The 27,159-nt window shown below is 36.4% G+C and overlaps 1 protein-coding gene across 3 annotated transcripts in view; it reads right to left on the bottom strand.

The window, feature by feature from the left end:
* Positions 1-27,086, bottom strand: part of IMMP2L (inner mitochondrial membrane peptidase subunit 2) — a 455,429-nt gene extending 428,343 nt beyond the window's left edge. Inside the window, exons 1-4 of one of the 3 annotated variants that reach the window (XM_019612612.2) lie at positions 27,000-27,086; positions 26,691-26,894; positions 13,246-13,383; positions 6,899-7,002 (exon numbers count right to left, since the gene is read on the bottom strand). In XM_019612612.2, coding sequence (XP_019468157.1) covers positions 6,899-7,002; positions 13,246-13,380 — 239 coding nt within the window. In that variant the 5' untranslated portion in view covers positions 13,381-13,383; positions 26,691-26,894; positions 27,000-27,086. Of the gene's footprint in view, positions 1-6,898; positions 7,003-13,245; positions 13,384-26,690; positions 26,979-26,999 lie in introns of those variants that run through there. The other 2 variants (XM_019612615.2, XM_003201996.4) reach the window with 2 other exon arrangements.
* Between the last annotated feature and the right edge of the window lie 73 nt (positions 27,087-27,159).

Below are 27,159 nucleotides of genomic sequence, written 5' to 3'. Positions count from 1 at the left end.
TTTTGTGAAGTTCCTCAGTGCTGCAGTTGAAATGAAAAGCAAAGACAATATGCAGCAAAAAAATAAAATAAAAATTAAAAAACTGCAAAAAAAGCACAGAAATAGTGATTTATGTTTTTCCATCTCAGGCACTGTCACAGCAATACAAAGAATCACAGAATACTCCAAGTTAAAAGGGACCTACAAGGATAATCAAGTCCAAAGCCTGGCTCCATACATGCGTACCCAAAAATCAAACCCACGTATGAGAGCATCGCAGTGCTGTCCAAATGCTTCTAGAACTCCAGCAGGCCTGAAACCATAACCACTTCCTTGGAGAACCCATTCCAGTGAATAAAGAACTGATGAAACTATCTCACTAACAGCCATTAAGATTAAACTATTTTCTAACTAATAGGAATTAACATTTTAAACAGAATTTTTGACAACCACACTTGTTCATAAATTTATTCAAGGTATGCTAACTAAAATTAAAAAGCTGATCCAGGTAGCGGTCACTGGTTACTAAATCTCAACATTTGCTTTTAGACTAGATATTATTGATCTTATGGTAAGGTGCTAGCCCCACTTGTATCTTGTCAAATACTTGATGTAGACTTGATAATATTATTTGACGTGTGCTGCCAGGATAGAATGACAACTTATTCTTTTTTCATTAGCATTTTGCCACATACTGTTTTCTGCATGAATAAGATTAAATATTTGCTTTAGTCCTATCAGCTTAACTCAGTATTCAATGTAGTGGTTTTAGTAACCTGCAGTGTAGGATTCTAATGGATACACTAATCAATATTCAACAAGCAATGATATTTTTCTTCATTCAACAGCAAGGTACTACCACCGAGCTAATAAAACCAAAATCAGTCAGAATTTGAAGTTCTCACTGACACTACTTATAATACACAATTCTTCCCTATCAACTAACATTTATTTCACAAATAGACCAGATCACCTGATTGACTTCCAGATCATTAACTTTTTAGAAAAGAGATCTTTCTTTTTAATTATTATAATTGCAAAATGGCCAGTAAGAAATTTCTAAGTCATTCTATCCATATCTGTTGCCGTTTGGTGCAAAGAATGCACCCAAACTCTCCCTTGCTATGACTCTTACAACCAGGTCTTGTAAACCTATTACTTATATAAATAGACTTTAAATTAAATAACCACAGATGTAACTACAATAACTTATTTTCTCCACAACTGTTCAGTTTCCACAGTACCACAATAATTGCCTACCTAAACCCATCCTAAGCACAGCATGTTATCCAAAAATATTAATTTTAAAATTGATTTTACATTATAAATACAAGATAAAACAAGTCTTCCTTTCATCAACAGTATTAACTCATTCATATATAGTATGATACTCGGTCTAAGAATAGATTGTAACACTAACAGTAAGACTACATATTTGATTTTTATCAGGAAAAGACAAGAGGTTTTTTTCTTCTAGCTGAAGGGATAGAATAGGAAAAGATTTTCAGAGGTCACTGAGGCCCAGCAAGTAAAGTGATTATTTAGCTTCTATGTCAGCACAACCTCTTTTGCAGTGTCCTGCCTGCAAGAAGATAGATGACTTGTTATAGGGACCTAAGTACAAACAAAAATAGAACAGAAATTGGAAGACTTAAGAAGGTCAAGCAGAGGTGTTCTTAAAAGACAGTTCAATATTTTAGTCAGAAAGAAGCTTTCTTAAAATTAATGCAAGAACCAGTAAATATCCGTTTGTGCTATATCCTTTAGGACTTTATATGAAGTTCTTTTATAATTACAGCTACTGATTCAAATTCAAGCCAGTTCCTTCAATACATACATTCTTACTGATCTTTATTTTACTAGGCTAGTCTTATTAATGAAATTACAATTAGCTAGGACTTACAGTATGAATTTACACCCTTTGAGAACTCCTTTGTTTCTATCATATGAACAGGTTCACACATTCCTTTCAGAGGTAGATTCTCTCCATTCAAACAAATCTGAATAAACTTGTGGAATGACCCCATAAAATAATCATGGTAACTATATTCTCCAGTTTCCATTTCTGAACAGATATCAGTGAGGAATACAGCAGCAGAGAGAATTTCACATGTAGTACTTTGATTCTTCCTCTAGAATGTTGATATGCACTGGATTTTTCAAAGAACAAACATACATATAATCTGACACAAAAAATATTTAGTAATTATCAAAAGTAAGGGAATTTACCATAAATCCTGCAAGTAATCTTCTAGTCAGTGGAAGCAGTTACAGAAGCTACTCCATATTCTTCATCACAATAGGAGATAGGAATTGAGATTTTTTTTTTTAAGCACTAAAAATTTTTCCACATCAAACTTTGATTTTGTATTTAAAGCAATTACATTTTTGAGAATTTACAAGAAACTGACAAAATATACATTTATTTCCTTATTATTACTGCTGTTCATAATAATACGCTTTTTAAATACACTGTCTGTTTCTAGCTCACTGTTACAGTTCAAAACTTTGGAAGCATATTAAAAGCACTTAAAAACATTTTAGCATTCAGAGCGCAGAGAACAATGTGCATTGGTCCTCAAACTTTTTTAACATTAGTATAGTTATTTTTGTAACATATAAACACTTTTTTGTAAATCAGAAATGGATGGATACCTGGCAATCTACCAAGCAAGCATGTTTCTGCTCCAAGTCACACCTGGTAAAAAGTAGAGAAGTAGTATAGTTTCCAAAAGTTAAAATTACTATCTGCAAATACTTGCAAATTTGTAATTTCATCATTCAAAAATTAACAATCCTTTCTATACTGCAATCATTGAACCTACTTCTTCTTTAAGAACCTATTAACCAAATCCAAGCTTTTACTTAAGGAAAAATAAAACATTTGAAATCTCTGAGTTAACATTGTTAACTTCATTGTGTCTTCATTTCAAAAGCTTACTTAGTTTTTTGTTGTTTTTTTTGTTGTTGTTTTTTAAATACGCAATACTAATTTTGCAGACTTCTACATGTTGCAAGAACTTCTTTCTACATGAAGCTGGGAATTTTGGAATAAAAAGAGGACAGTTTTACACTCAAGGTACAAGGTTTTCAGTAGCGACAAGTAAAAAGAATTGCAGAGCTACAAATCCTTCTATGGCAGCATCTTTTTCAACGTCTGCCTTTGTAAACTGGAGAAATCAAACTATCTGTAGGTTAGTTGGCAAAAATATCCATTAATATACAATAGAAGAATACGATCTCCATTAGCACTAGGAGCTATGTTGCAGCACACATGCCCAGGACCTGCTTGAGCAGCCCACGCTGTGATGCAGACTGATACAACTACAATCCAGTTGGCACTCATTTTCAGAACTAAGACATTTGCAAACCTGTAACTCACTCTGCAATATCTGATGAAGTTCAACATATCTGTTGGGATCTACCTCAGTATAGCTATTACAAAACAAAATGCTTATTTCAACACAAAAGCTACCGAAAGATCAAGGTCTGTCTGGCAAAAATGTGCATTAATTTAACTTTTAAAGATAAACCCACGTGCCATGTGACATTCTCCAATCAAGATCTGAAAACAAGTAAACAAACTGTCAAAACAAAGAAAATAACACACTTTTAACTCTCAGTAACATACTAATGTTAGGCATAAAAGCAAGTGATTAAATTAAAGATGATGACATTCATTTCCCTCAGTTTTGAATCACTTTAAAATTCTGAAGTCAAAATTACATAACACTGAGGTCTCTTACTTCCAGTATCAATAAGCATGATTCAAGCTAAAAATGTTAACATAAAACAGCTTCTAGAATGTTGGGATTGGATATAGACATTTGTAAAATATTAAACTGCAAGTACATAAATTACCCTTTTCAACCAACTTGTTCTCTCCATTGTTTTTATCTGACTCTGATTTTATATTTTTAAGGACTAAATGCCATTCTAACCATTGTGTCTAAAACCAGTTACATGCACATGCATGCACACAATGTCATTGCACAGCTATGATTGTGAAGCACAGTTACAGCTACATCATGTCAGCTGAGATGCAAAGTCAGGGATATGACTTTGATACATGATACATTTCCATAAAGATGTAGTCATAATTTAACTCCTAAGGTAGGTATGAGGTTCTTGGGGACAGAACGTTCACTTGCAATTCACATCAGCAAATATCTGAAATACATATGTTTATCTTGATTAGACAATGGAGGAAATACTTTTGAATTTCCAATCAGTATCACAACCATAATCACAGACTGACTGACACTCTTTCTTGGGTTATCCAAAGCCACCAAGATTAACTCATCTCTTTGCAAAGGTTTGGCTTTTGGCCATCTACTGACACTGGACTTCACTGGGTTGGGATCTCAATAGTCTGTTTTAGAAACAGTCTGCTATAAAATAGCACCCACTCAAAATGACACATTATTTCTGACAGTATGAACAACAACTTAGGTAGACCTGGTCAAGCTGTCAGCATGGAAATTCAACCTCAGCTCTTGTCCTGTAAAAGACCATCCTACCACAACATCTTTCAAAGAAAAGACATGATAAATTACAAGCAGTCAAGAAGGTTTACATATCCATCTGCTTATTTCCATCACACCACCACCTTCTCATCCGAATTTCTGACAGGAGCAAAAAAAGCAGCATCATATCACTGGGAAATTTGACTTCCCTCTTCCTGTCATGCCAAGACCTGCCAAATCCACTATATGAGGATCACTAAGTAAAACTCTTGAGCATTCACAGTGTACCTATTCAGCACAGTGCTACTGAAATCATAAGTAAACAATCCAAATGAAATGGGTAAAAATATTAACGTTTACTGTTTTAGCTTAATATAGTTAAAACCTGTTAATAAAAGCCTCATGTAATTCAAACAACTCATGTGGGTAAACAAACACATCCAAATATTTCATCCTCCAAAGTCAAAGAATCACAGAATGGCTTGGCTTGAAAGAAACCTTAAGGATCATCTAGTTCCAACCCCCCTGCCATGGGCAGGGCTGCCACCCAACTTATCAGGCTGCCCATATGGCCTTGAACACCTCCAGGCACAGGGCATCCACAGCTTCTCTGGGCAACCTGTGCCAGTGCCTCACCACCCTGTGAGGAAAGAATTTCTTCCTTATATGTAATCTGAATTTTCCCTCTTTAAGTTTAAAGCTGTTACCCTTTATCCTGCCATTACAATCTCTGATAAAGAGCCCTTCTCCAGCTTCCTTGTAAGCTCCCTTTTAGGCATGGAAGAAGTCTTTGCAACACAGTGAAAGCCTTTAAATTACAGTAAGTTTTAAAATCAACTAGCAGGCCAAAGCTGTCTCTAACAAACCTATATTAAGTATTCTAAAAGTTGTTACTGAGATATAAAGTACCCTTCGGTTCAGAGGAAAAAATATTCAATATATTAGTTTTTACATTATTTAACTTCCTTTGTATTGTTTTTAAAGTGTTTTATGAATTCCATAGTTCAATTATTCAGGATACTTCATAAATTATTAAGACAAACTTAAGGAAAACACACAAAAATAACAATGCAACTTCTTCCACATGGGTGTATATGAAAGGCTCTACCAACAGTAGGTGAGCCTTTCAAAACATAGAAAAAGGAGAAAAGAAAAAAACAACACAGTATCTAAAATAATGCTCACTGTGTCTGAACACAGAGGAAAATGAAAGCAACCAATGCAGCTGGTTTGGATGGTACCACAAACCTTCAAGAAGCAGAAGCATGAAACTCTTCATTCTGTTTTCTGATCAAACAAGATGAACTTCTGTTCAGTTAATTAATTATTAACCAGGTATATCCACTGTATTAAAAAGTTACTAGAGCATGATTTGGGCAGGGGAGCACACAAACAGGCAAAATCAAATTTTACAAGCAGTCACTGACTTCAAACTGGAGTTCTTTTGCAATAGATGCTGAAAGTAAGAATTTGTGGTTTTTTTTTTAATTTGTAGCTAAATTATTTAAGAGAATCTTACATGCCATGCAATAAGAAAGAATATAAAATAAACATTAAGTTCCTAAAAAATAAAAAGAACCCACTACATGAGCTCTTGCTTTAAGAACTAACAGTAAAACTGTTACATGAATTATCAGTACAGTGAAGAGGTAGAAAAAAAAATTAAGACAATTAGAATAGATATCTGAAGTCAGATAATATAGCTTCCAAAGGCAATCATTCTGCTGTACACTACATAGTATGCATTACAAAATTCAAAACTTTAAGCTTAAATGATTCAAGTATGCACTACGAGTATTATATCACTGTGTTAGTTATTCACACTTTGACACTCCATTTCTATATTACATTAAGGCTGAAATGTCCTGTTAGCCTTGCATATTTTCAACAGTGAAACACTGCCACCTTTTGGTTTCATACACAGACCTCCCCCTTACAATTTTGTTTTTGTTTGGGTTTTTTGCTACATTTGTCCTTTACGAAGAAGGTTGAATTATCATGATCTTTTTTCAAAATTTGGTTCAGTAGCAAGAGTTCTCCAGGAAGAAAAAAAAAAAAAAAAATACTTAGTGTTAACTGGTAAGAAAACACTATTTTCTCACAAGTATGAGCACACAGCCAAACAACCTAAAAAGTATATTCCATTTAGCCATATGTTTTCTCGATTTTTTCTCTACTGTGGCAGTTCTTTTTTCTTAGCAGTTTCCGTATACAGATCTCCTGTACCACACACTATTTTAGACTGCACTCCTTTTGAGTAAAAAATTATTTTCAGTAATGCATTCCTTGACCATGTCCTGACTTTTGCAAAATCATTATAGGAATAACGTGTTATTCAAGAAGGACGTTCCTTGCTCATACATATACCTACAGTATGTCAGAGATAAAATATTAAATACAAATTGTTCAATATTTATATGAAAATGTATTGAAATGTATGCAAGATTACTTACACCAATGACACGATGTCCCCACGTTGCACATCATAATTTCGAATGCTCCAATGGTTCAAGAGCACTACATCAGATGCTTGTCTTCCCCCAGGATTCAAGGAAGGCTTAGAAAAAGGAAAAGAATAGCTTTAGATCTGCAATGCCTGTATGAACTCTACATCTAATTCACATTCTATCAAAGGGTCAAATCCTGATGCTATAAAAATTAGTAAAAATATGCCCAATTACTTTAAAAGGATCAAGAATGTGTTTCATTATAGTAAATACATTTCTTTACTAAATGCTATATTGAATGTCATAAACCTTATGGCAAAGAGTAGTCTACATCTTTCAATGTATTGTTGCATGCAAATTAAATGACACAGGGTGTATATTTATGACACACTTCATGAAAAGTAGTGTTTGCCTTCACTGTCTATGATTTAAAAGATGACAAACAAAGGAAAACTAAGAGCACAAACTCCCAGAAAATAGAAACTTTCTGTAGGCATATTAATGCTCATACGAGCAAAATGCACCAAGAAATGAAATATGTAGTTGTAGCGACATTAATCTCCATGCTCTTTGAAAAGGAAACAAAAAATACCTACAGCATATACTGATACTGCTAGGAAATGTGGGCCTTCCATAACACAATCAAGAGAAGCATGAACTTCCACACAAACATATAGAGAAGTGCAACTATTGACTAACCTCAAGAACAAAAACCAACTGAATAAGTAGTTAGTAATTAGCACAGAGTATTAGAAGATATTCAGAACCATAAAAAAAATATTTTGTGTGCTGCAGTATAAAACCATTGTATTTGCTTAACTCATCAAAAACTGTAGAGAAAGGAAGTAGCCATACTGTCTTCATCAATTTTGAAGGGATTATTTCAAGTGTTCCTATTACTAGACAGAAAGTATATAAGAGTTATCCAGACTAGCTTTGTTGGCAACATATATCTGAATCAGATTTTTCAGACTTTTCAAATAAAATCATGGTACACACTGGCCAGATGATGATCTCTAATTTAGACTCCACAATTAGATGAAATATTTAATAAGGTACATTATAATCCCATATACTACCAAATCTGATAAGAATACTGTAACTACACATCCCCTCATTCACTGACAGGAAAGAAACAATATTTGCCAAAATTGCATTTTTTGAAAATCAGGTTTTCCATGTTCACCTTACAGTATAAAAGCTTCATCTATCTGTGCCCCCAGGCACTGACTTCTGAGATTCCTCTCCCAGATCAACTGTACTTTCAATGAGCCAAACCAACCAGGGTACAGAACTGAAATTAAATAATATCAACACATTTAATTACAGTGTTGAATAAAACTCTGCTTCCAAGCCAAGATGGATACTTAGCATTCATTTTTAAGCTATTCAGAAGTGCTGATTTCTCTTTCTACCAACAGTTTTTGATTTCTAAAAGTAAATGTGCCTGTAATACACACAAACACTGTATCATGAGGAACAAAAGCACAAAATTGCCAGGAGTGGAAGGGAAATGACACAATATCTTCAGCTAAACCATAAAGAAGATTAGTTACATCTTCACTGTGGACTGTAGGGCAAGTTTCTAGTCAAGTTAAGTCTGGAACAGAGCAGCTCAAGTCCACATCCACAGAAAAATACCACAAATCTAAGCTGCAAGGACATCAACATTCTCCATTATTATGTTTAGTTCAGTCTATCCATTGCAAGAGAAAGACAGGCAAATGATAACCACAAACAGATACTTGGTAATTATTACTACAATCATGACTTTCCAAAATTATTTTCCACTTCTATAGCATCTTTCATGAAATAATAGTACCTTTGCATACAAATTCACAAACAATTCACAATCATACTTCACCAATGGAAGGCACACGTGGTTCATAAGTTCTAATGGTATCAAAAGTTAGGCAAAGAGTCTAATCTGACAAAGTGGGAATTATACATGTGGTATATTCCCTTAAAATAAACTCCTTGGTACGCACAGTATTTACCTTAAAGGGCTGAGAGAGAATGTTAAAGGAAAAGGAAATTTCAAACAACTTGCTCCAAAATATAATGTTTTTTATAGCTGATAGATAGCAAAGATTCGCATGAGTGTTTATAAATCCTTTCAAGTAGTTATACCAACTTCATCTTACAGAGGAATACAGCATTACAGTATTGCCCTAGCAGTGGTATGCCAATTGACTCGTACTGTTTTCTGTATTTAAACAAAGGAATGTTTCGCAGTTCAAATGTGAATTGCATCATCTTTTTAATTCAAAGCACTCTAAATATAATGTCGTATTGCTTCCTATTTTTAACAATATATTGCTCATGGTTTTGACTTACAGAGTGGATATCCCATCCCTTACTTATTAGAACTATGTTTGAGAGAAATATGACAACGCAGAGTAATTTGTTTTCTTTCCTACAAAGCAATACTGACCTATTCAAAAGGAAATCATAAAAATACAGAAACACTATTTTGGTAGATGAAGGTATGAAAGGAAAACTAAGAGACAACTTTCACTTTTCATTTACACTCTCCAGTATTTCTCTCTAATGTAAATATGAAATGTGAGAGAGAACATTCTCTAATACTTATTTACTAAGGTCTAGCAAAACAAAAATACAACTGCTGAAGAAGTAATCAACAGGCTCACCAGGGCTCTTTACTAGTAAAAGAAATAAAATAACAGGGGGGCTTCTTTTGCATAGCTCAGAACATTATAACATGTTTACCCAAGTTCTTGGCATAAGAGCATGCTACAAATGAGAAACATAGGTCTTAATTTAGAACTACGGTGCAGAAGTCACAAAACATTCACTCTTCCCAATTACCAGCTAATCTAATGTTAAAAGCATGCAAATCAAGATCCCCAGCCATACAGTGAAGCCTCATAGGACACGAGGTTCTGTAAGTAACAGGGTAAAAGCATGCCCTTTTACAATAAATAATGATTAACTTGATAGTTGTTATGCTACTAGTGATTACAAGGTCACAACTTACTTGCTTTTAGCCTAGGGAACAGAAAGAATATTCACATAAGCTCACAGGCTTAGGTACAGTAATCCTAATAATAAAGTTAGGAGAAACTGCAACAGAATAATTACAGCTGCTATTATGCATAATGGAAGAATAGAATATTCAATAACATTTGCTGCTGAAACAAACATGCTTTGTCAGAGATCACTGGCCAGGCTGCTTGCTATAATTCTTGGTATTGAAATTTTTGTGACACAACATGTATATATAGAAAGTTGCACATATGCCACCATTTTTCATCTCACTTGAAAACAGCCCATTTCATTTAATAAATTTGGGAATTCATACATCAATATGGATTTCCTTTTCCATATCATTATATATGAAGAACTTGTAATAATCAGAGAAGCAGTGCAACTTAGGACAAAAAGGCATAAATGGATATCAAGGAAGGATGTTCACATAATGACAAAAATCTTGAACTGCACATCCAGCATTACAAAAAGTAGTCCCAAAAAAATCCACAACATCAAATTAACAAATCATAATACAGTTATTTGTGTCACTTAAATTCAGTGCTGAACTTCACTCGAATTCACTTGAAACCCACTATTAAATAAGAGCTAGATGAGCACATCAAGCTGCAAAATTCTAGGCAACCAAAAACATCTCGAGTGAGAATTAAAAGAAAATCAGCAATTTTGGAAAGAAAATAAAAGGCAATAAAGCAATTAAAAATGTTGAAATTACAAGCTTCAATCACTGTTTTTTCCTATACATTAGAATTAATACTCATACACAGTTAAGTCCACTCAAATGATAGAATTATGTCAAGTGGCTAAAAGCACTCCAAAAAGGCAGAATCAGCTTGAGAAAATGAAATGCCTGGTCCATCTTAAATGTCTGGGAATAAATCATAAAACATACATACTTCCAATAGAACCTTTACACAGAACACTGCCAAGGTGTCAAGAAGTACCACCACCTTCAGGAACTATGAAGCAGCAATATGGCTGCTTCAGAAAGAGGACAGAGTGAAAGAAAGAGAAAGAGAGATTTATTCCTTGCTTCTTATCACAGCTTTTAATTTCAGACTCAGCAGGAGCCACAATGATAAGCACACAAAGTCAGCTAGACATTTTAGAGGACTATTACAAATCAAATTATGGAAGTCATACCACAATACCACAATGTCTTCACATTGAGACAGTACAGTATCATTAGAAGCATGCATTTGATGGATATATGACTGCATGCTGACTGGGCTTCGCTCTCCCTCGCACTCATAGCTTTCAGACACATTCAATATAGATCACTCTTCAGGGAACACAGTAAATAGGTAGAATTCCAAAGTGATGACGTACTCCTTCAAGCAATTCTGCAAAAGAGGGTTATGTTCCTTATAATTATATCCCTGTCAGACTTACTTACATGTCTAATAAATCCTGGCAAGGAAATTAGCATTTTATTAAAAGCACCAGGATGGGTGCTTTTTTTTTTTTTTTTTTTTTTAATGGAAAACATCCATGCACAAAGAAGCATGTTAAATTAAAAAAAACTTCTACTTCAGTGCTGCAGTCCAGAATAAAATGAGAGAGAATTCTTCAGACACTGAGAATTCATTAAAACTGGTAATATTCTATATTAGCCATACTTCAATCAACAGAGGAAATGTTTAGTCAAGACATATCTAAGGAAGAGCTTAGATTTTAATCACCCTCTAAATACATACCACTTTCCTCAGCCATCAGGAAGACTGTTTATCCTTTTTTAAGTTGGGTAAGCAAATAACTGCAGTGTTTTTCACATCTCTTATGGATAAAGAACAGTTAACCACATGCTGTTCCATGTGAATATAGAAACAACACTCCAGAGCAATACCAGAGGACCCTCTAGCATTTAAAACTTTAGCTTCAAAGGAAACATAAAACTGAGATCTAGACCAGAGTCACTCAATAAACTTTTGGACTAGAGAAATCTTGAAAAAATCTTTCCAGCAATTGAGTTAAAACCAACCCAACAAGAATGGACAGAAAATAGAATATTATGTCAGAGACAGAAAAAAAACAATGAAAAGCAATTGAAAAAAGAATATGAAACTGTTTTTTCCTGGTTTCCTATTCCTCTTCTCCTTTCTAGAGCAAATTTCTGGCTCTGCTTCTGTAAGCTCTCCTGAGATTCTCCTACATTTGATTGGTCATCAATGATAAACATAAGCTTATGAAAAGAGAAAGCATGATGTATGTTACACCTTACTTCTGTTCTTAGACTGTAGAATTAATGGACTATGATGATTTTACTTTGATCTTGAGACCTTCTAGACTACCTGGGGTTTCTTGACAGAAGCTGAACACCAGACTACTGACTACTACAAAAGGTTCTATGTCCACTGCCTGCTTTTCTACGGCATTAAACACACATGAGCAACTTCAAGCCCTAGACCAAGTTCTCTCTGAGTGAATGCTACCCATTTCAAACTTCAGCAACTGTTCTGAATTGTTATCAAACCTGTCTTTAAGGTTTTGAACTTATCCAGAAAATCAGAAAAAAAAAAAAGGCTTAGCATCTGCTAAACAAATCCTTAGTTTCTACTAGTTGTAATGTTATGTAATTAATATTAATTGTAATGTAATAATAGAACTAAATAAAGTATCAGTAGTTATGCAAAGCAATATGTACTGCATATAACTTTAAAAGTAAGGTACAAAGATCAGCTAACTACATTACAACATGTATTTTTCAAGTTCTATTAACAGAAGAAACAAATTAGTCATTCATTATCATCAGTATTTATCTTCTAAATGTGACAATGCATGTTTCTATTTATTCATTTACACTGATGTACAAGCATTCAGTATAAGCAAAGTAAAAATAGTGAACTGATATTTATTCTCTGATAAGCCTACGATTATCACCTATGTTCATGCCATTTGCAATATTCTTCACTGAGATGGTACCATTTCTGTTCAGTAGTAAGATCAACTATGGCCAGAACTGGTTTTGCCTTAAAATTACTATAATGCAACAACTAAAAAGAAATAAAGCCTCTTTATGAGTTGTCAAGGTAGTTCATCGAGACAAAGAGTAATGCTCAAAAAAAGAAATCTTGATTTCTATATGACTAGGAAGATACTAAAAAATGTTTTCTTTATCACTATCTATTTATTTTGCTTTTACTACACCGAATTTTAGGAAGTTTTATTCTCAAAATGTTTTCACATCGTAAAAGTGTTTGTGTAACAAAGTAGAAACTAAACAATTCTCTACTATAATTACAGTTGTTTGACACCAATTGAGAAAGCAAGATGCAAAGAAATCTACTGTCAGTCAACAGTCAGTTTATAATTTCCAGACAGACAGGAGACATTTCCCACAATACCTGCATTGATGCTCCTTCCACTCTGGCTACACAGGCAACTCTATCTAGAAAGGTCACAGTTACAGGAACAGCAACAAAGAAACCTTTAAAGAAGGCTTTCACGTATCTTCTCCCAAAACCTTGAGCCTGTGCCATAATCTGAAAAAGATTAAGGGTGGAAAAAAGTTATTAGAAAACAATATTTAAGTAAGTGTTGTCTGTATTCATGGAGTGAGGAGGAGTTAAGTTATTAACTCTTAAGGTCTCCCAATATCCACAGAGAGAAAATGAATGTGCACATGAGAATGAACAAGAACAGCAATCTATATTGAAAAAAATAAATAAAAATTAAAAGTCAACCATACAGAAGCGAATTTGATACTCAACATTTTCTCTTTATATAATTTCATCATTTCTTGTGATCCTCTGCTAGCAGAAATACTCAATAAAAATGACTCAATGATAGCAGTTCAGCTAAGTGAGAAGCAAACTGACAGAATCACAAAAAAATTAACTATGCATTTCTGGAAAAAATATTAGCTATATGGAAACAATCACAAAACATTCAATTGGAGTGCAAAATTCTGTAAATTTTCTCCCCGTACACTGGTAATTACACATTCATGAACCACAAAGATTGACTGCATTATGTAAAGGAAAAGCTGACAGCTTCCAACACGAGGGCATTTCTTTATTAAAAGGTTCCATACACACAAGTCATGTATCATTTACATACTGATGGTAACTGCAAACATTTAATATCAATCCAAATTGTCACACGTATTACAGGCATACACAGTAACATAATGACACCTTATTTTCTACTGCATAAAGAAGTTAAAAGTATAGTGACAGACTACGTAGCTGTGACATAATGACACCTTACTATTCACTCCATGTCACCATTCATTATGCTACTGGTTTTACTTAGCCCTGAACCAAAGAACATTCTTGAAAAGACAGCTCCAAAGTACACTGAAATAAAAAAGCTGCTTGATCAAGCAAGGTGAGTACTCAGGCAGTGCTGCAAAGGTACAAGCCTACTTTTCTTTACTGCAATTGCATTCGTCCCCTGCCAGTTACTGAGGATTTTTGGCTCAGTCTGCAGCAGACCTTCCAAAATACCCTTCATGTGGGTCGGTGACGACCTGGGAGGACTTCTAAAGGAAACAATCAGTACAAAGATGAGCTCCCCTGAGCAATTTACAAAGCGGTCAAATTGGAAATGAACTGGGATATTTCCAAGATTTTATTAATTGATGTGATATTTTAATTAATTAACCTCTCCATTCAAGACAAGGGTGTGACAGACACAGCGTCAGGGTACGAAAGCCATGCGGTAGGCAATGCCTGAATGATACGACACAGAAACGTGTTTCAGCAGCTCTGAAAGTTCAATTTAATAAACTTATTTTATCAGAAAGACAAGATTCCTCAGTGCCGTATCATAAGAAATACAGTTCTTCACCTATTGGCAAATCCAATTTAAACCTTTGTTTCTCTCTAATGAATACCTGGTGCAGACTGTAAAAGATCAGTTTGCAGAGTCCCTGCTCCCTCTATCACATCATAAATCTGACAGACAGTAATAGAAGAAAACAGTCTGCGCCCTGAACTTCTGAGTCCTTCACTATGTTTAAATTCAAGGACAACAAAAAACAGAAATATACAGTTTGGTTCAATCATCTTAATAGAACATTAAGAATTTCACAATACAATCATTTTTTCTCTGTTGCACTTCCAGAAATAAGGAGGTGATTCATTATTGCAAGGTACAAACCTCAAACTGTTCTGATGAAATACTACTGAAAGCAGTATTTCTGCCATAGATATGGCTACTTAACTCTACAAAGCATTACACTTCGGAAAGCCAGTTCTACAAAATAACGCATCAGCATATTCTTCACTTGAATTCTTTATAGATACTAATAGCTTTGCAATGACAAGATCTGTCTTCTAAAAGATTGGAACACCCTTAGTATTATTACTGACATTCACCTTCACAACATTTGAAGTTCCTTTTACTTTTTTTTTTTTAAGTCTGGAAGTATTTCACTATCACCTATAACTTTTGCTAACAGAAGATTAACTGTGGCAAGAGAACTCTGAGCTCCCTTACGCATGTGACAAGTGAGGTGCAGACTCCCTTGCTGGTGCAGAACGAAGGACCTTTATTGTAGGTGCTTACAACCTTTTATACGCACGCAACAACATGCGTATAAACTGGTTACATGTAGGAGCCAGGCACCTTGTCGTGTTTACATCTGGCTCAAGTTACTGCAGAGCTTTTTTACTCATTAGCAGATAATGACTTTCTTTGTTCCACATCTCCCCCTTCTCTATTAATAAAAAAAGTAGTGCGGCTCAGAAACATTCCTAAAAGTAGCTAACCTAAAATTAACACACTGAATAAACAATGGGTTCTTTATAGAGTACAAACAATTCTTATGACTCCTTGGTGATGCAGTTGACAAGTGAAGTGTGTCTTGTCCCATCTTGTTGGTGAGAATCCAAACCACTGATGAAAGTGCTGTGATCATGTTACAGCAGATGATGAGACGGATGGCCAGACCCATTCTGCTGGTATCCATCTCGGACCTGTTCCTGTTAAGACACAAGCATAGCCTCACCCCCACGTTATCATTGTCTAACGATCTAGAAAATTAAGAACAAAGCATGCTTTAGCTACTCTTTCCTGAAGGGTCATACCTGCACTCCCCTTTTTTGTTTTGGTTTGTTTTTTGGTTGGTTGGTTGTAGGTTTTTTGTTTGTTTGTGTGTGTGTGTGTGTGTGTGTTATTCTGTAAGGAAATCTATCGTTATTATTTTTTAAAATCACTAAATTACATAGTCAGAACTAGAATTACGGAAGCCAGCGGGTACAGGTAAGACATACAGTTGTAAATACACACATTACATTCTTAAACACCAGAAGATATTCAGCCAGTTCAGTTGGATTCTACAACCAAATCTGAGAAAGCTTCCAAAATTGCCCATCTGCACATGAATACACATCATTTTATAGCAGATACTGTTTTCTAATTTAGAATACAGATAGAGCACAACTTTCAAACACACTTTCAATGTTGTTAGGCCTACCTTAGAATTTTCTGGAGCACTGAACAACAGCTACAACAGCTGAAAGGTTCAGAAAAATATACTGCAACAATGGCAACAGCTGGAATCAGTGCAAGTCCAAACACAAGCATTCACAGCTCCTGCTTCCACATGCTGATGAGCACCAAGAGATTTGATCTGGAGATTTGATCCTCCTTCTCTTGTTGTGGTGAATGAGCCATAGGCCCAGGATCTGCAAGCTTTGCTTCCAGTTGCTGAGGCATCCAATGGCATCCACTCCAGCGCCTTTTCTTGTACAAATTCCTTCCAACTAGGATTCTTTACAGCAAGCAGCACCTCATAGCAGTCAGCTTTCCCCATTTTCAATCCCTGCTTTCTCAGAGAAGGGCAATTGGCTGGGGACAGTAAGACTTCTCTCCGTCTTCTGATACTTTCAGCAGGACAGGGCCTCTTTCAGCCCATTTCTACATAGGACTTCCTTCAGCTCCTTCTCTCGCTCGAGCTTCTTTCAGCTCCCTTTTCCCTACAGCTGTGCATTTCTAGTTGCTGTGGAATTGCCAGGTCACAGCCTGAACCAGTGGTTGAGCACCAGGTGAGAAGGTTTGGCTAACACATGGAGCTCAAGTGCACGCAATGCACCTGAGTAACCTGAAGGAGTGAGTGGAGCCAGTATCCACCCATTTTCACCCTCATTAAGAGGTGCTGCCTGAAGGGCACCATCTCTCTAGGTAGTGACTCTACTCCTTCCTCTTGAATTGTCAGTGGTTGTTGGAAGGGGTGAGGCAATTCTTTTTCTCCATTACCTGCTGTTGCTCTGTATTGCCTGAATCCCACTACAAGGCACTGTCATTGTCTTCTTTTTGCTATCAGCCAGTTTTCTGGATGGAATTTACTCCAGAGGCATGAGGTCTGGCCTCACAGACCTCGTCCACTCTTGCAGCAACAGCAGCCACAAAACACTGTACTTTGGCCATCCCCCACAAGCATCTCCACAACTTTCTATGTGCAGTTTCTCCTTGAAGTGAAAGACATAATGTAACAGATCTATCAGATACAACTGGCCTGAGAAATTTTTGAGAACTTTAAGAAATTGGATACATTTGCTTACTTCTTAAATTCCTCACAGTCCAGATTATTTTTCACTGAAATATGAATGTTGACCCTATTTCTTCTACTAAATATATTCAAAGATCTTGTTATTAACTTCTTGCGAAAGACCCAAGCTAACATCTATAGGAAAATCTAGCACCTGAAGAAAAACAATTGGTCAGAGAATCTATGGGAAACCAAACACATGTTCTTGGAACTAGAAACTAATAGTGACAAAGAATCCAGCAGACAGATTTAAAGCAGCAAGATAAAACACAGCATTCCCACTACATCACTTAGAAACAGGGGCGATATTAAGCAGCTGTGGACAAAGCTGGGATTTCAGGACCTTTATATTATTTACAAGGTGCAGCAAAACACCAACAGCAACTGTACAAGGAATTGATTTTCAAAGCCAAGAAGAATCACAGAATTGCTCAGGTTGGAAAGGACTTTAAAGATCATCAAGTCCAACCACAACCTAACCAGTTTTTAAACACATCCAGGGATGGTGACTCAACCACTTCTGGTTGAAAAAAAAGTTTTCCTGATATCCAAGAGCAGTTGTAGGGAAGGGCTTCTCTACTTGCCCTCTATTTTCCTTCCTCTCTACTACACAATTGATCAAACTACCTATTTTATTTTCTGTGCACTCATAGATAAACCCTTCATTTCCACTCACGCACAACATTCTAGAAGTCTCCTGATTTCCCACAGGACAGCACAGGTCTTCCCCTGACACAAATGGAGCAGTCCTGTAGATTATTCTACTCCAAAAGCCCTTCCTGCCAAAAGATCATAAACATGCACATTTTAATAGCTTGAAAACTAGTTAAAAATAAATAAGTCTGTCCATATAAACAAAAGTTCTTATCAGAAGGGTAAGAAATATGTCTGTGAAATATCGATGTCTAACAATACTCAATGAATTCTCCAGTATAGAAGACTTAAAAAATTTAAATATATGCCAATGGAACAAGCAAAGGATTTTTTGCTATGAAAATTGATTAAGGACTCTAAATAGTTCATCAAACTTATTTCCTTATCTCTGCCCAGTCAGCGACACCTTGAATAAAACAAATCCCAGCACTCAAAAAATGATGTGAGAAAAACAAACAAGCAAAACACAGAAATAAATTTAGAGATGAATACAGTTGACATCATTTATAAATTACAGTTATTTTAAGAATAAAAAACAACGAACAAGAAAGCATTATTCAGTAGAACTGACAAACTCCAACGCAGCAACCTTGAAAACTTGTTTGAAATTGCAACATGGAAAAAAAAAAAAAAAAAATCAAGATCAAAAATGCCAGCATACAACAGGTCAAAGCATTAAGAATTTCATATTGTGCAGCCCAGAGATTAAGGCAGATGGAGCACAGCATTATCTATACTGAAGTATTTGCTGCACAAAAGGTCCAGGGATTATAATGAGCCTCTAGTGAGCACTACAACATATGGAGCAGAGATGCTATTTAGATAGCTCTCTATGTATAAAATATTTATTTTTCTTACACTTGCCTGCACATTAGAAGACAATGTTTATCAAACAGCCTGCAGAAACTCATCAAGTAATATTCAGAAAGCCCCAGGTTACAATATATTTGCAAATCTAAGTACTTAAAAATTACCCATGGAAGTATGATAGGAAAAATAGCTGCAAAACAAGGCATAAGCAGTCACCCACAAAGGAAAGAAATTGGCCCCTGATGTGTTTCTACAGGAAGGCGTGTGAGGAACAGGAAGAAGGGAATTACAACCAATATGTAAAACTACCCAGCCAAGACTGTTAGCTTGAAATGACCTATTTAATCTAGGTAAGAAACTAGTAACTATATTACATATACTGCTGTAACTTAATGTTCCACTGAAATAACCAACTCTCTGTCAGCCTTGCCATGTTTTTTTCTATAATCCAATAGTATCATATATCCAGGCATATAAATGCCTTGAAAACAAGGCAATCTTCATTAACAAAATACCAAGATGTGAGCCCGTTTCTGTTTATCCTATGAAACATAAAACTGAGCAAGAAACATGAGCTTTTCTTTTAAGCAAGAGTGGTACAATTTGATGACAAGGCTGCATCTAGTCTAACCACGATAATGAATGCTGCTCAGTATCAGAATTTGCCTGACCTTTTTCACACATGCCTTTTCTGAAGTCTTTCATGAAACAAGGCCAGAATGACAGTGCCAGCAGCCTGACCCCCATTTCTCACTTGTCACACATTTCACTAACTTTTATATTACAATAATTTTGTAAGGGGGCAAGAATGCAGACCTTCTAGTAGACTAATTTAATTCATATACGTTTATCCAAGTACAGGCTGATGTACACAAGCAAAATGCTGATGACTGTTACAGAAGAATCAAAATACGTCAGCCCATCTAAAGTTTTCATTTAAAAATACTGTCCAGTTCCAGAAGGAGTTTTCATTTATCCTTTATTAAAAATAAACTAATCCTGGTATTATTCAACCACAAGTGAAATTTATATTCTATTAATATATTCATACTCTACATGCAGGTTTCCATCACAGTATTTCTTCACCATTTAAATTATCTCCCTTTGTTCCTTTGGCACAGACATGACGGTTATTAAAGAATACTGCTCTATTACAAGGTGGGAAATGCAAGAGCTTAGAGAAATGATGACTATTTGGTCATTTAGCATTCCTATTTGGTACAGTGCTAGCCACAAAAAAAATGTGATAAGCGTACAAGCAGGTATGATCAGGTGATAGTCATCAGATGTAGATGATAATTATATTTCAGTATCCAAAGCAGAACTTTTAAAAATAGCCAAATCTACAAGCCAGAAGAAAAAGATGTTTAGAGTAGTTCAATTCCAGTTACCTTCCTGCCTAGCAGAAACCTGGCACCTAAAAGATTCTTCCCCAAAGGCTACAAAGGAAACTAAACTCAAATATCCACTGAACTGAGGAGGTGAGTTCCTAACTGCAGACTGACACCAAACACAATACAGAGATAGGACAGGAAAGCACTTAAATCTTTGTTTGAGGCCTTTAAGCAGTATGAAGTACTGACAGAGGATCTGAAGACTTGTATCACACTGACATTATTCAGCTGAACTTGCCAGCCAACTCTGAGCTTCCAAGAACAAGCCTGGAAGAGATAGTGATGTTCAACTTTTCACACAGGCATTTAAGACCCAGGGAAAGCTGACATTAAAATCCATCTGGAGCCAAAAAAAGGTTTCAGCTGTTTTCTTTCAAATGCAAAGAAAGATCCCTTTATCTTCAGGTTACATGCCTAGAGATTAACAGCCCCAGCATGCACAAGTCAGGGCAGGACTAGAAATAAGAGAGCAGGCTCAGTTAAACAGCCTGACAAACACACAGCTTGTAGTGTCAGGAGAAGGATCTCAAAACATGTCCTCAGGCAGCACTATTGCTCTGCTTTAGTTACCATTCTTTTTATATCCTGAAGAAGCAAATTCTAACCTCATCAGCATCTTCAATAGCTATCCACGTATGCTCTAAAATGCATTGCTGTCTTATTTTTTTTTAGATTGGCCACTTTGCCCCAATCTAGCTGTTTCACCTGTTCTAAATACATAACAACAGATTTTTGTTAGCCTCAAATCCACAACAATCTCTTTACTTTGCCCTAATTTCAATTAAAGCAATAAGGTTTTTCACGTAATAGTTCCCATCACTATGAAATACGAAGAAACTTTTACAGCATATCACAACACTAAAAAACAACAGTAAAAATCAGGTTCAGTAATCTTGGAGATAATAACATACTCAAGTTTCAGAATCAGACAAAGCCAGATCAACAGCAGGACCTCTCAGTTTACAAAGCACATCAAAACAAAAAGCTATTTTATGATGTTGGCCCATAACATCAGAGGCAAATGGTGGTATGGTAGTAGAGGTTAAGCCTTTGCACCAGTATTCCATTCCATGCTGTTGCCATGTGACAGATGGCAGCAGAGGGGCAGTCTGACACAATGGTGTCTGACATGGAAGTACAGATGAAGCAAAGGTGTGTCAATGAATTCCTCCATGCAGAAAATGCTGCATCTAGTGACACTCATCGATGCTTGCCTAAAAGTGTATGTGAGCACAGTGAGGCAGTGGGTACTGTTTCAGCAGTGGAGACAATGACAATGAGCCTCTGCCACTAGTAAAGATTTCTAGGAGCACAGCATCCAAGCTTTTGTTCACAGTTGGTGAAAATGCACAGCTAATGGAGGGGACTGTTAGCTGAGAACTTGCTCTATCAAATAGTGTTCTTGTATTTGTTACAGTTTCCAAGGAAATAAACATGAATCAACCACCCGGATGAAGGGACTGAGCGCACCATCAGCAAGTATGCTTATGAAACAAAGCTGGGAGAAGTGGCTGACACACCAGAAGGCTGCGCTGCCATTCAACAAATCTGGACAGATTGATAAGTTGGGAGGAAAGGAACCTGATGAAATTCAACAAGAGCAAGTGCAGAGTCCTGCACCTGGGAAGGAATAACTGCATGCATGAATAACCATACAGGTTAGAGGCTGACCAAATGGAGAAGAGCTCTGGAGAGAAGGATCTGGGGGTCTTGGTGGCCAACAGGTTGGCCATGAGCCAGCAGTGTGCCCCTATAGCCAAGAAAGCCAATGGTATCCTGGGGCACGTTACAAAGAGTGTAGCCAGCAGGTCAAGGAAGGTGATCCTCCCGCTCTTCTCTGCCACGGTGCAGCCACATCTAGAGCACTGGGTCCAGATCTGGGCTCCCTAGTTCAAAAGACACAGGGATCTTCTAGAGAGAGTCCAGCAGAGGCCACAAAGATGACGAGGGGCCTGGAGCACCTCCCATACAAGAGAAGGCTTACAGAGCTGTGACTTTTTAGCCTGAAGAAGACTGAGAAAGGATCTCATTACTGTTTATAAATATCTAAAGTATGGGAGTAAAATGGATGGGACCAGGCTCTTCTCAGTGGCGTGCAGCAACAGGACAAGGGGCAACAGGCACAAACGTGGAACACACGAAGTTCCATCTGAGCATGAGAAAGAACTTCTTTACTGTGAGGGTGACAGAGCACTGGCACAAGCTGCCCAGGGGAGTTGTAGAGTCTCCTTGTCTGGAGATATTCAAAACCCACCGGAATGTTTTCCTGTCAGCCTACCATACGGAACCTGCTTTAGTAGGGGGTTGGACTTTATGAACCGTACAGGTCCCTTCCAAAGCCTACAATTCTGTGATTCTATGAAATAGGAGGCATTACTTTCAGAGTGACCTATGTACTACATTCCAGCACAGGGATCAACGCCATGTACAAAAAGACTCAGAACACAAGTAATAAACATGGAAGTAAACAGCTTATTTTTACAAAGTAATTTTATACATCAAGTACATAAATTTTACCTTCACAAATAATTGTGTATTTCCACGAAGACGTTTTACTCCTGAAATGCAAAGCAAAAGCTAAAGAAAATATAATTGTAGATAAAAATTCCCTCAGCAATTTAAGTAACAAACAGTTCAGAATGGGAAGTAATCAGTCATCTCTCAGTTCTGACAAGATATTCAGGATTTTGTTCTATGTAACCAAGAAAGAGATAGCAATATCATTGCTTTTCTACTGACACTGCAACAGAAAGACAAGTAATTTTTAAAAATGAGATCTTTTCAGACAATCTGAACTTCAGATGTAATGCAAAATCTTTAAGCACTATCTTACAGGCACCTGGCAGTGTACCAGTTGTTCTAATCTGAAAAATAATTGCTTTTATTCGTGTTTCTGTCTCTTCAAACAAACTAAAAATCATTCACATTCACACAGAAAGTACCAGATTACCTCAGTTCTGAAACATGCTTAAGTTAACAACATAATGCTTATGAATTGGATGTTCTGTGTTGCCCTTTGGTGTAAAGATTCAATGCATGGAAAATAAGTTAATTTTATAAATTGAAGAGTCCTTTGCAACCAGCTGCTGCTATGTTTTGGTCTCAAGCAGACTGCACAAATGGTGTTGCCTCTAAACAGACTAAATTTAGAAATTATATTTACAGCAAATCACAGTACAACCTTTGATTTTAAATTCATGTGCACATTTCTCTACTCAAATCTCTGTATTCTTTCAAGTACCACAAAACTGTTTTACTCCAGTTAAATGTCATTTTCCTGAATCAAACTCTAGGGAAAAAAAACTGTCAATTCTTAGTTTTAACCTAAAGGGAATAAAGTATTCATATAACATCAAATAAGCGGCCAAAGAAGAATAGAAGTATTCAATTCAAAACATGAATATCTTTAAAAGAAACTCTTCTGTACATTTTTCCATCTGAATTAAGAACAAATAAGGTTAGTACATGATGGGGAAGTATATTCTAGATGAATGCAAAATCAAATGAGTATACATATGACACAAGCTTCTAAGCTACTAACCTTTAAACCAGCAGTTATGTATTGGGTATAAAAGGACAAAAGAATAAATAATATTTAATATGGCATGAATAAATAATTTCAAAAGGAAGAATAGCAAGAACTATCTTAGTTATTTAAGAGGGATTTTCCATTTTCAGTATATTTTACAAAAATAACCAGTTTTCCCATGACTACGTAAAGGCAGCTTTGTGCCTACTTTTCAAAACAAAGGAGACTTGTACTTCAGAGTCAGTTCTATGAGCACTAAGGTCTGATGGACCAAATACCTACCCTGTCTGTGGGATATTAATAAACTAAATGTACAAAGTAATACACAAAACTGTGCCCTTGAAAAATAATTTCCGTTATTTTATCAACTTAGGTTTTATCCTTGAACATTAGAGGTCACTGTGGGACTTTCTACAAGGGTACCCAGTGTACTCAGCAACAACCATTCACCACCATATTGATTCTGAGTCTGGGATTTGTGACGAGTTTCAACTGCCACATAAATTTCTCAGCTCTGAGAAGAAAAAAAAAAACACCTCAACTAAAACCAATCATTTTGAGGAATATATAATTATTCATTTTACTAAAAAACAAATAGAAAAAGCATTGTAGAGCCCAGGCACATGAGTTAAGTAAAAAGGTTCTTTCGACATTCACATTCATTTATTTCTACTATAAACTTTCACAAAGCCAGAGAAAGGTTATCCATTGGGTCATTCCCCCTCGAAGCTAGGACTGTAAATAATAGTTGAAGAAAAGACCAGTTTAAAAGAGTACTAAATCCCTTTGATAGAGCAGTACATTGTTCATACAATTCAGTATCTGGTTTCTCCAGCACTTCAAGACTTTATAGAATCACGGAATCACAGAATCCTTGGAGTTGGAAGGAACTTCAAAAGGCCATCTTGTCCAACTCCCCTGCAATGAGCAGGGAGACCACAGCTAGATCAGGTTGCCCCGGGTCTGATCCAGTCTCTCCTCCAAAGTCTCAAGGGATGGGGTATCAACCACAACACCAGGTAACCTGTTCCAGTGCCTCACCACGCTCACTGAAAAAGACTTTTTCCTTATATCTAACCTAAATCTATCCTTCCTGAGCTTGAAGCCATTTCCCCTCATTCAATCACCACAGACCCTGCTGAAGAGTCTGTCCTCTTCTTTCCTGTAGATCCCCTTTAGATATTGAAAGGCCACTACAAGATCATCTCCCATCCTTCTCTTCTCCAGGCTGAACAGCCCCAGTTCTCTCAGGCTGTCCTCATACAAGAAATGTTTCATTCTGTTGATCATTTTTGTGGCCCTTCTCTGGATGCACTCCACTTGCAGTGTACATTCCAGGCAACTGCAGTTGGTGTTTTTTTTCCCCTTGATACATGAAACAATCATATTTCCATCTTTAAAAACTAAAATATTTCAGTTAAAAAAAAAAAAAACACAAGAGATTGCCCCTCTTCTGTTAAACTAAGAACGTCCATTCCACACTGCCTGGTTTTAGGTTCATAGTAGGAATGTTGCTGTTCAGTCTTGTCCAATCTTTATAATACAATGTGAACACTAAAATATACATTCTGAAAGTGAACTTGGCACCAGAATTTCAGTGACTCTCTTTCAAATGTTAAAATAAACGTATTTGCAACAGAGAGAATTCCAACACACAGAACCAAATTTTTGTTTCTTCTTGAGAAGTTTTCTGTGAGAACCAAAAAAAACTCTCAAAATGTTAAAGTATTAATTAATTGAAAAACAGAAATTTGGGCCACTAGCTAGAAGTGCAATAAATTTAACTGGTCCAAAAAGACCATAAAATCATGCACTCATGATCATGTGAAATACAGATTTGTTATTTAACAACAATAATGTATGAACATGATTGTTCATACTGAAACTAAACTAAAAGCATAAGTCCCAGGTATTCCAGAAAGAATCAGGATCTGCAGCACAGCAATCAGCTTATCTGAACATTCAATTTCAGCAGTGTCTGTGGAAACTATTTGAATCTTAAAACCACTCTCCACCACAATACTGCTCTCAAGGAGCATGTTATTACCCACTGTTACACAACGTGCATTGCTCTTTCCCTCAATTCAGAGGGCGGCTTTCTTTTGGTAACCAAATAAAAGTTACACAGAAGAATCTGCAATTTTGTAAGTAAAAGAAATGAATAACTCATAGGAATCTCCCAGTCATAGTTATTAAAACATTATTATGTTACATTTTTACAAAATGAATGTGCATTCATTTACATATTGGAAATAGATTTGTTATGATTTGAAGTCTCTTAGAGAAATCATTTTATTTATACATACATATAAATTATATGTATACAAAGATATATATGTGTGTGTGTGTGTATGTATGTATGTATAAAAATCCCTGTGATATATTTTCTTCTATGTATCTTCTGTTAGCAATTCATTGCTATTTTTTCCCCACACTGAACCAGGAGAGGAAAAAAAAAAAGAAAAAAAAGAAAAAAGAAAGAAAATCAAACTGATGGTATAAGAAAGTAATTTGGACACAGGTGAAGCAGCTTTCCTAGATCACCAGCTTCATTTTTTCAGTATTTCAACCTACAGAATTAATTTCAGTTCAATGGAAAAGCAAGATAAGAAAAAAAAAATACCCGCTCAAATATTGGTTAATTAGAAAATATTATGAGGTTAGAGCCTACTTGGTGTTCTGCTCCAGTTTTTCTGTCTAAGCTTTTCACTGACTTCCAAAACACTTCATTTCCTTTAGAAAGGGTAAGAACACTGTGGAGACCTCTCTAGGAACTCAGCCTCCAAACACAGGAAGGCCTGTGGCCTCTGCACAGCAGAACTAATTGAAAGAGAAACGCTAAGCATGGAAAAGCCCACAGTTTTAAGTGATACCACAGTAGAGAGTAAAATCCAAGACAGTAATTACCCTCAAAACGTTCAGGACGTATGGTAATGGGAAAGCCGCTCAATCAAGAGAGAACTGCTATTATCAGGTGCACGGTGATGTGGGGAGCCAGCAGCAAGTCATTGCCAAGCCTCCATATTACCCGCAGCACAAGCAAACGCTGCTCACGCGTGTACTTCGCAACACAGCCACAGCTTCCTGCTCCCACACATCAGTACTGAAAACCTGAGTACACAGTGAGCAATAGTTCGCAACATTAGCTTTGCCACTTCTGTTTAACCAATCTCATCCCTCTTCGTAATATAAAGGAGAAAAAGACAACGGAGTAACCTCCAGTAACTAGCAGAGCCACCGCGCCTCCCCCTCCCTTCTGCTGCCGCCCAACCGTGGCACCACAGCCCCGCACCGCCCAACGGCCGCCCGAGGGGCGGAGCAGAGGGGCGGCGCGCAACGGAAGGCGGGGTGAGCTGTGCTGCGCTGCGGTGGCTGT

This window comes from Meleagris gallopavo, chromosome 1 (assembly GCF_000146605.3).
Source record: "Meleagris gallopavo isolate NT-WF06-2002-E0010 breed Aviagen turkey brand Nicholas breeding stock chromosome 1, Turkey_5.1, whole genome shotgun sequence".
NCBI lineage: Eukaryota > Metazoa > Chordata > Aves > Galliformes > Phasianidae > Meleagris > Meleagris gallopavo.
The sequence above is the reverse complement of the archived record's forward strand: the minus strand, read 5'-3'. Positions and strand labels throughout refer to the sequence as shown.